This window comes from Telopea speciosissima, chromosome 4 (assembly GCF_018873765.1).
Source record: "Telopea speciosissima isolate NSW1024214 ecotype Mountain lineage chromosome 4, Tspe_v1, whole genome shotgun sequence".
Classification (NCBI taxonomy): Eukaryota; Viridiplantae; Streptophyta; class Magnoliopsida; order Proteales; family Proteaceae; genus Telopea; species Telopea speciosissima.
The window spans coordinates 20,188,726-20,199,119 of NC_057919.1; the positions used below are offsets into that span (position 1 = coordinate 20,188,726).

At 37.1% G+C, this 10,394-nt stretch overlaps 1 protein-coding gene across 1 annotated transcript; it reads right to left on the reverse strand.

Annotated features, from left to right (window-relative positions):
- Positions 1-363: 363 nt before the first annotated feature.
- On the reverse strand, positions 364-9,299 carry LOC122657346 (SUMO-conjugating enzyme SCE1-like). Its single transcript, XM_043852017.1, has 5 exons — positions 9,136-9,299; positions 8,930-9,013; positions 1,200-1,352; positions 999-1,112; positions 364-726 (listed from the first exon to the last, which is right to left on the reverse strand). Exons 1-5 carry the CDS (start codon positions 9,202-9,204, stop codon positions 664-666), a joined length of 483 nt encoding a protein of 160 aa, XP_043707952.1. The 5' UTR covers positions 9,205-9,299; the 3' UTR covers positions 364-663.
- Positions 9,300-10,394: the final 1,095 nt, after the last annotated feature.

A 10,394-nucleotide genomic window follows, 5' to 3' on the forward strand; every position in this document is an offset into this window, starting at 1 on the left:
AACTTGTTCACGAACAACACCCTGACTGCATCATAGCTGACATGTTCTTCCCCTGGGCTACTAAGCTTGGAATTCAAAGGTTTGTCTTTCTTGTGTTCAGTTTGTTTTCCCTCTGTCACGGGATGTAGCTTCTACAAGTTGGAGTCATAGGGGAGAAGAGAGACGGACTCATAGGAGTACTGGTGTTGGCCACACTCCCGGACAATTCTTTTTCCCTTAAAAAAGAGGGACTGATAACTTTTTTTGGTAAACGACTGAGAACGCCGTTATCAGGCTACGCCAGTGTCTCAAGCAACCATCTATTATAAGTGATCGGCTAACCAAATGTCAAAAAGGGTGGTAATTTATCACAAAGCCTCCAGAACCAGTATGTTTTCTCATTCTTTGTCCAAAATGAGAAAAATAAGATAATAAGGGAATCTTACAAGCGATAATTAAAGCATGAAAATCTTGAATAACAAGGCATAAAGTGTCCTTACCGCTGAAAATATTAATTAAGTACTTCTGGTATTCAAATTCGTATATTGTCATATTAAGACCATTCATTACAAACTAAAGTTCTTCCATACCAGACAAGAATCTACCATGCAGCCTACACATACTACACAAAGAGCAACTGGCAAATGCAACAATGATTTCCACAACAGGAGGTCAGGTATGGCATTAGACAAGAGGTGGGTATTGCTTAGCTTGTTGTCTAACCCTTCTCTTGTACTCCACTGGCTCCTGCAAATCATGATCTCAATGATCAGAAGTAGAATCCTTATCCCCAAAAAAAATCAGAAGTAAAATAAGGGGCAACAATGAAATAAATTCCTAGCGCCTCTCTGTGTCCCTCTCTCTCCTCCACAGTAGGGGGCAAATATGCTACTTCATAGGAGGGAGGAGAGAGATAGAACATGGAGATGCTAGCTTATGCTGCGCAGCTTGGCAGTGTTCTTTTTCCCATAATATAACCCATACAAATATAATAAAGATTCACGGGCAGGGCTGAATACCTGGATGAAGAGGTGATATCCATCTGTCTGGGCAGGATCAGTAGGGTTTGGCTGGTCCAGCAAATCCTGTATGCCAACAAGAATTTGCTTCACCGTGATAGCTGGTCTCCAACCCTAGACATAATAAAAACAACTTAATCCCATCATATACATCAAACAGCAGCAGCAGGTGGATGTCCAACATCAGTGTTGGGTACTTACACTATCCTCATTGAGAATCGATAAACAAACAGTTCCAGAAGGGTAAACATTAGGGTGGAAGAAACCCTGAGGGAACTTGCACTTGGGTGGCTTGCTAGGGTAGTCCTCACTGAAGTGGAGAGCAATTGGAAAGTAACCACCTTCCCAGTCAGTCTGCACCAGAAGACAGCAGATGTATGAAATTTGTTGACGCCACATGAAATACATTACAAAAGTAAAGGCAACCAGATCGAGAAAATTTGTTGCTCCCCTGCTTTTTGCTCCCATCAAATGTAAAATAATGTAGTCCTCCTTTCAATTCCTATATGTTTCATCTTGAAGATGCAAAAAAGTGACAGTATTTATAGGTGCCAACTATAATGTGTTTCCTGAAAATTGTCTCAAATCCTTTAGATACTCCCTTGTATATATCCTGTACCAAACTAATCCTTCCCCTCCACCCACTCCCCCCCCCCCCCCACCAAAAGAAGAAGGGAAAATAAAAATGGGAGCAAAAAATTCTCATACAACAAAAAGGCATCGAGAAAAGTGCCTGTGCTAATGCATCTCCACCAGTATGCTCAATTTCCCTACCTATTCATAAAAGCTTTCTTTAAAGACAAAGGCTGCTAAGTGCTAAGCAAGGTCAGATACTTCAGATCAAGAATCTCCAATCGTAGAAAATCCTAAGGTTAGCAAACTTCTTTTGAACTTGTAATACATCAGTTCATAACATGGAATTTCTCCAGCAAGGCTTCTCACAAGGTCAGTAGTGTTCCCCCCCCCCCCCCTTCTTCATCGTCCTCCTCCTCTTCTTCCTTGCTGGGGTTGCTGCCATGCTTCTTCTTCTTCCTCTTCTCTGGCGAGGCTTCTTGTACGTTACCACTGCAATTTTTTTTTCTTTATTTTCCATTAACTGCTAAACTTTTCTAAAAATAATCTTCTTATTATTTCCTCTTTTCCTTATTTCTTCTTCAATTTTTCTTTACTCCCATCCTCCATGATGTTAATTCGATAAGGGTTAAGAGTTGAAATTTGAGAAGGTAACCGGACACACTATACTATTCTGGAAGTTTGTTAATGCGTATACTACTATACTTTACATCACGAATCACTTTGAGGTAATGAAATTGAGTGGATTTTATCCTTGAGGGCATAATTTCTAATTCTTATTTAAGTTGTTTAGCTATTAATTGAATGTTCTGCTTGCTTTCCATTACTAAATTATGTGTAGAGTAGGGTATTTTAATACGTCATTGCCTACCAACCTATGGTCCGAATTAAAACTCATCTTTGGACTTTGTTTTTGCAAAATCTGATAGTGTCATTGTGTTTAAATGACCTAAAATAGGCTCAATACCAAGTTTCAGACCCAAACTAGGTCTACAACCCACCGAGTTGAGGCTTCGAGTCAGAAAAAAAAATGCACCAACTTGGCGAGATCTCGACTCGACTCTGTTTTTCCAAGGGCCAAGTTGGTACCAAGACCCTAGTTTTAGTACCTTGGCATCAACCTCTAGAGCCAATGTGTACTTAACATAGCTCTAGATAGGCAAAGGACCTACTAGAGGCCAAATATCCAGGATCTAATGATAAAGGAGCCAAGGGGCTGCTGGTTCTGCAGTTGCAGTAGGGCAGAATTGAAGTTTAGGTCAATTTCTAGGGTTTAGGCTAGAATAATAGGTGAGTGTGATAAATGATAAAGCTAGCCAGGTCTAGGGGAAGCTAATGGTATAGGTTTGATGTTGTTTGGGTAAGAAAACAAAAATCAGCAAATTAGGGTTAGGGTTTCGGGTTTTGGGAATTAGGAAAAGAGTTGGATTTAGGGTTTGGACTAGGGCTTCTAGCCGAGTGTTAGAGGCAACAACTCAACAAGGGGAGGGTTCGGCTGTGATATGATGTAATTCTGATGAATGCTTAGGTCTAGGAAGCTTTTGGGGTTTTTAGGGTTTTACTAGAGGAGAGGGGGATTAGGGTTTCAATGATAATTAGGGGCAGCAACTTAGGATCAAGTGAAGGGCATGCTAAGGGGAAGCTATGATCCAAATATGAGGGAGTTCTGATGAAGGATTGATGCTGGACAGAGTTAAGGGTGTTTAGGGTTTATGGAACTCAAATAAAAATAAAGGGGAATCGAATGGGGAAGGGAATAGAGGATTAGAAATAGACGTTGGATGTCAATCTGCAGCAGACTCCTCTGGTAACAAGATTGAGCATTGGAGAAGGATGGAACCACCTTCAATGGAGATCCTTCCGATCGTCTCGATGCAAGGGGTCGTAGGAGATCCACCTAGCCTTTCCACCTTAATAGAACCACAAGGATGCAACACTCTCAAGGAGCAACAACAACAACAATGGCGGCAGCCCAAATTCTGTTTTTTTTTTAATTAATCAACTTTGGGGGAGCCTCCCACGAAATTTAATATTTATAATAAAAGGCCAATGGCCAAAAATCCTACTCTAAGCAAAACACTCCCTCACTAAATCGTGGAGGGGTGGGGATTTAATAAAACAACTTACAACTTAAAATAAAGAGACCTAATTGTCCCTAAAATAATAAAAGACTTAATTAAATCACTTAAATTGAACCATGGTTTGAACGGGTCCAATTTAAGTATAAATAAACAGAAGTAAAAACAAAGTATGGAAAATACTTAAATGCAAACCTAAGCTACGGCTCCCAACCTAATTTGGTGCTGCATCAGTACTATACATGTCGTGGTAGGAGGGATGTTATTGAAGAGTCATCAGGATCAGATGAAAGAGACATGGAAGAGAAAGATGAGGATGACGACCAGGATGCCATATATGACTTTGGTGAAAGGGCAATTGAATCTACGGGACAGCAGCAACAAGATTAAGTGAAAAATGTTGATTTCTTTGATGATATTAATTAAATCATTTCTATTTAGATTTTGGATATTTATGGATATTTAACTACCATTTGATCTTTCATTTTATATGTGTGGAACAGCAGCCTATCATTTGATCTTTCATTATCATATCTGTTTCTGAATACATATCTCAGATTTAGTTTCTGTTCTGCTCATAACTTATGCTCTTCATTGATCTGATTCATATATGCACCTTTTACTTTGTTCAAGACCTTAGGTTGCTTCCAATCACAGGCACTGAAGAAAGACTATTGCTATCAAGCTTCAGTAACAGGTTAGCCTATAATTTGATCTTTCACTTTCATATGATCATATCTGTTTCTAAATACATATCTCAATTCTCATATTTAGTTTCTGTTCTGCTCTTCATTGATCTGATTCATATATCCTGGTTTAGAGTTAATATCCATTGATTTCAGATCTAAAACATTATATCTCAGAAACTGATTCTGATATTAGTTACTGAATATCTTTCATCTGATTAATTAGCTCCAAATCCATATTCTATGGTAAATAAAAATTATTTTCTCAATCTCATTCAAGTAAATCTGATTTCTGGTTTGATGTGGCTTACTGTTAATTTTTTTATGATATAATATACGTTGTAGCATACTAAATAATGTTAGAAAAGAGGGGGGAATTAACACATGCATGGGCACGTTGGTCGCCTATGCGCTTAGGCAGCCCTCCACCACCTTGGTTCATCTTGTCGCCTTGACAACTATGACCATCTTATGTTAAATCAAACAGAGCATTAATATAATGGGATTGGACAAATTGAAGGCTATAAGCTTTCAATATCAGAATTTGTGTGTACAAAACTATAAATAGGTTTATGAGGCTATAACTTATTGTGGATAAAAAAATTATGATTAATATGTTTAGAAGGATTTCAAGGATTCAAACTAATGACGGAGTCATTGAACTAATAAAGTAGAATGACCAACTGAAAATAGCTTAGATTACGTATTTTTTGGACTCCTCTATAAGATCACAATGATGCAGTACCCAAGCTACAAGAAGAGAGGAACCTGCTGTAGCATAACGACCAGGGCCTTTCTCGGTCCTCCGGTTTTTTATTTAAACCAATTTTCCGGTCCAGAGATGGTTCAGTTCTGGTCAGACTCAATTTTCATTCCCCAATTTTTAAGGGTCATAAGCTAAGTATTATTAGGTTTTCTATTGTAAAGGGCCAATTTCCCTTTTCAGTTTTTTAGAAGAATTAGGTTAAATCGGGTCTACATTGAGTTACTAATTTGTTTGTTTCTGTTTTGTTAAAGAAGTATTGAATCTGGTTTTAGAAACTCTAGAAGCTCTAGAAAGTTTCTATTTTCAGATTCCTCAGTTCTCAAGCCTAGGAATTTAGGAAAATTTCTACTTTATGAACTGTGTTAAGAATAGAAAGTCGAGGGATCAGTCTATAATAAGTTAGTGATCTGATATGGTATGTGATTATTTGATTTTAGTAATGAAGAAGAAGCTATTCTGCTCAATAGGTACATGGATTTCCCAAACTGTTTATTCTGTATCAGGGGTTATCAAAATATGCAAGAATACTATTTTTACAAAAAATACTATTTATGGGTACTCAATCAAGATACCTGAACCGGACATTAAGTTCAGTTTTCCGTTCTTGATTAGATTGGAATGGAATGATAAATCTATTTCTTCGCCTGTTGCTTGTGACCTGAATTGCTCGCTCTATGCGCGTTAGTGGATTCACCAAGGATCTGGTAGATTCCATATTGGTTCAGGTGAATTCCTAAATATATATATATCTATCCTTTCTCTACCTTTTCTCCATTAAACATGTCAGAATTACTATACTTCTCTACCCTGCAATTTCTTGTTTTGTTCGATTCTCTTAGCTTCTAGTTTTTTGTTTATTTCAATTCAGTTTCTGTTTTGATTCTTGAGCAATCCTACGATCAATTTGCCTCACTGTTCTTAAAAATCAGAGCTTGCTTTCAAATAAGATCTCCAATCAATTTTTGGGTTCCTTGTTACAAATATACATCTTGAAATTCTGGACTTTCTGAATCTGAATCCTGATATTCAATCTTTGACTTCAGTTTGAAATCCTTGAACCCTAATATCTATTTCTGTTCCTATCTGGGTTTTGAGTTTCCTAAATCTAATAGTATTGTTCAGTACTTGTGATCTGGCCATTGGATTTCCATTAAATTTCACTAGACTGTTCTACTTGCCTGATTGACCAATTGACCTGAGTTTCAGATCCATCTGATGGGTTTTGTACGAGTGGTTGAATTTCTTTCTTGCTGGTTTGGTTCCTACCTTCCTGCAAATTTTGTTTATTGAAGTTTTCTAACCCTAATCCACGGGTGATTAGAATACCCCATTACACAATTAATCTTCTCTTCAACTGCAAAATGACTTGAATCCTGTAAACAGTCCTCACCTTCATGTTTTGGAATTTCTACACCTATACATATAAAAAGCAGATTATGGAGCCTCCTTCTGCACTATATATGCAGTCATTCAGGACGAAATTTGCAACTCTATCTATCTCTACCAAAATCCTAATTGCAGTCGTGCGTTATTAGATAAATACAAGGACAGATTTTATAGAGCAATAGGGGATCAACAATTTAAAAGGCATTGGACACAGCCCCATCACTCGGGCCTCAAAGTGAGAGTGTGCAGAATAATCCCTCTGTGTTTCTTGAAGAGACGCAGCTACACTCAGGCTGCATGCTTCATGCACTTGCACTGAGGAAAAACAAGTATATGCTTGTTAAATGAAATTCACTTTCATCGTGCTTCATACATGGAGAGTACACCTCAGATCTTTGGTTGATTATAGACTTAAAATTTTATAAAATGACATTTTCTAATGTGTTATTTAATTTAATAAAATATTGGGTTGGATTGGGGAAAAGAAAAGGCATTAAAACATAAAACACAAGAAACCTAGCCTGTTATAGGTTCAAGCCATAAGTCAATGAACTGTGCTTACAGTTATCCACTTATCTGTTGACACTGAAATTTGAGTCAAATCTTCTTATATTTAGACGGCTTGTCTGAGATCCATCCCACATCATCACTTTCTGAGAATTTTCTTTGCCAACCCTAAAAATTTTTTTTACATCTTTTCAATATTCTTTCATTATTTTTTGTTCAATTCCCAACCTTCTTCTCATACTAAGATTTCTTTCTAAAGTTTTTCACCCAACTACTCAACTATAGTATATCCAACAACTTTTTTTTAATGTAATTAGAAGATATTCTTTTTGTTATTTCATGTTAGGATCTCTAACACCAACAAATTGTCATAATTAAATAGAAAATTTACTAGTTTACTATGAAACATTTAAGAAGCATTGCCATATCAGACAATTATGATTCAAAGTAGAGAAGTGAAAACAACAAGAATTTAGATGAAGCACCCTGAAATTTAAGATTGTAATCTTGATATCTTTGCAACAAATTAGTTCACCCCCCAAGATCAGCAGTTAACTATAGAAGGTTTTGGGTCAACAAACTCTGAAAACATGCTCAAAGTGATTAACATGAATTCACCACCGTACACAAAACTCTAAAGGGATCTTTTGATAAATCACCGCGTCACTTAGTTCTGTTATAAGTTGACTTATAACCACACCTACAACCAGAAAAATACCTTATTACCGGTGTTAATAACAGTCAGAATTTTTTCTCCACCAAATTGTGACAGGCTGCATATCTATTTAAGTAGTAGCAAGTCACTCCCCCAACTTTTGCATCATAACAATTGCATAGTCTAGGCTAACAAGTCACCAACTCAGAGTGATTAAAATTTATTCACCAACGTACACATACTCTAAAGGGTTCTTTTGAATTTTGATAAACACCAACTTTTGCATCATAACAATTGCATAGTCTAGGTTAGCAAGTCACCAATGCAGTATAAACAAGACCCAACCTTGTTTGGGTTATCCTCAGCTCTTTTGAATGTAAGGTGAGGCTACAAGGTAGTAACACCGACTTTTCATCTCAACATTATCAATGGCAATTAGTTTCCATTACTGGTGGAACCAATGACCCCATGAATTGCCTCCGCTGTAGGATTGAACCACATGCATTATTTAGTAGGTCATCAAAAACTTTTCTGTATTGTGTCATAAATAAATTTGTAATTTCAAAAATACTTGACCTTTCAATAAAGAAGAATCATTTTGTATTCAAAGAGAGATAATGCTAGTGTTTATCAATATCAGGTCCCAATCAAGAAGTGATGTTTTGCAGCTTGCAACTACACTTCTACTAAATGGGATCTATCCCTCTATGGGCTTGAATATAAAAACAATATCCAACAAAGCATACTTCACAGTTGGTTTAGGGCTACCCCTGAACCCCTTGAACTAATTACCATTCAACTTTATTTAATCTTCTATAGTTTTCCCTTACTTCAATAATAAGAACAATAAAAAGCACCCAGAGTTAAAGATTTAGCATATATATGGGGGAAAAAAAGTATTTTTGTTTCATTGCGACGCATCAATTTCCAACAGTGAAGTTCCAAGAGATGATTACAGGGAAAAAGAAATTTGACCGAAACTTAGGGTTCTAATAGTTCAATTACCGTCGAGGGAAGAAAGGTTAAGAACGAAACTGAAACTATTTCCACTCTATTACACACATAATAACGGTTCTAGAAAAAGCCAAATATTAAAGAAAGCATCAACGATTCGACACCAACATCACAGATAGAATACTAACGATCATTGGTCAGTACCGCTAATGGTATCGCTAAGCAATGATATAATAGAGCAAGGCTTTAACATGGTTATTTCCCTAAAAAAGTTTTCGTTTTTATCGATTTCACTCGGAAAGGAAATAAAGGGAAAAAGAACTTACCCCAGTCTTACCAGGGATGGTACAATGCCAGACCATCAAGTTCACAGACCCATCCGTCAAAGTCTCTGGCTTAGCAACGAAGCCCTAAAAAAACAGAGAACGATTTCGATGAAACACCATTAAAAGTGACAGAAAGAAAGAAAAACAATAAAAACGAGCGAAAAGAGGGAGAATTGGTAACGAAGGAAAAGGGAGAGTGTACGGACATGAGGATGATTCTTACGCCACGCTTTCCTCTCCTCCGCAAGACGACCACGAGCGATCCCTCCTGACATAATCACTTCCTTCGCAGCTTCTTCTTCTTCTTCTTCTCTCTCTCGCACTTTCTTCTCGTCGTCGCTTCCTCTGTTCACTCTACCATCGACAGTCGACACATGAGACTAAAGAGAGGGAGAGAGAGACAGGAGGAGAGTTTTCTTCCTCCGGTCTTTATTTATATTTGCTTTTCTCTGAGGTGCATTATACCGTACGGCGGATTCTCAATGCAGATATAGTATTTTTAATGAATAAAAATCTTTTGAAAATTATTTATTTATTCCAACTAAAACGTCATATTCTCATCCTATGCGTGAGAATCACGCAACTATATATGTGCTACGGCCTAGTGGCCTAAGAAGCTACCAATTAAGTATCAGATATTTTTATCCAGCTTTCCTATGCATCACACCAAATTACATTACCCATTCATTTACAGTTGGATTGGAATCTTTTCTTTATAAAAATAATGTTCTTTTGTAATCTTAAGTTCCGATTAGAAAAATGGACCTACCCCGTGTGGGTAGCCGATCTGGATTCTCGTTATTCCGTCTAAATTAATCATCACGCGGGTTTTTTTTTTGATTGTGGAAATCATCACCCGGTTTTGTAAATGGTATATAACATCTCATTGGCTGGTGCCTGGTGGCCCCATGGTTTTTAGACCAAATGTTGACCCATTTTGATAGCTCAAATGGACACTTTAATAAGTACATGTATCCCCTGGAATGCACCCAATATTTCTCGTATCCTCTAAGCGGCTCAATATTTCACATATCACCCTTCAATATTTCATGTACCATTCTTGCTTTACATCCCAAATGTCAGATAGGTCCGTTCCGTTAAATACCACCATTAGATGCCAATATTTTGATCATTTTACCCTTGGCTTCATTTTCTTAAATCTGAAAGACTTAATTATCCTCACTTATTTGTTGTCCTAAATTAATTAAAAATAACCATTTTATCTTTTGTTTTATTTTTATAAATGAAAAAACCTAATTGCCCTCATTTATGTATTACCTTAACCTAATTTGAAAAAACTATTTTACCCCTAAGTATTTTTTTTTAAAAACCCCAAAATGCCCTCATCTTCCCCAAATCATCATCTTCTTTTACATACCCACAACCACCATCACCACCACCACCACCGCCTCCACCACCACCCACCATGCTAAAACCAGATCTCACCCCATCGTTTCCAGCAAAC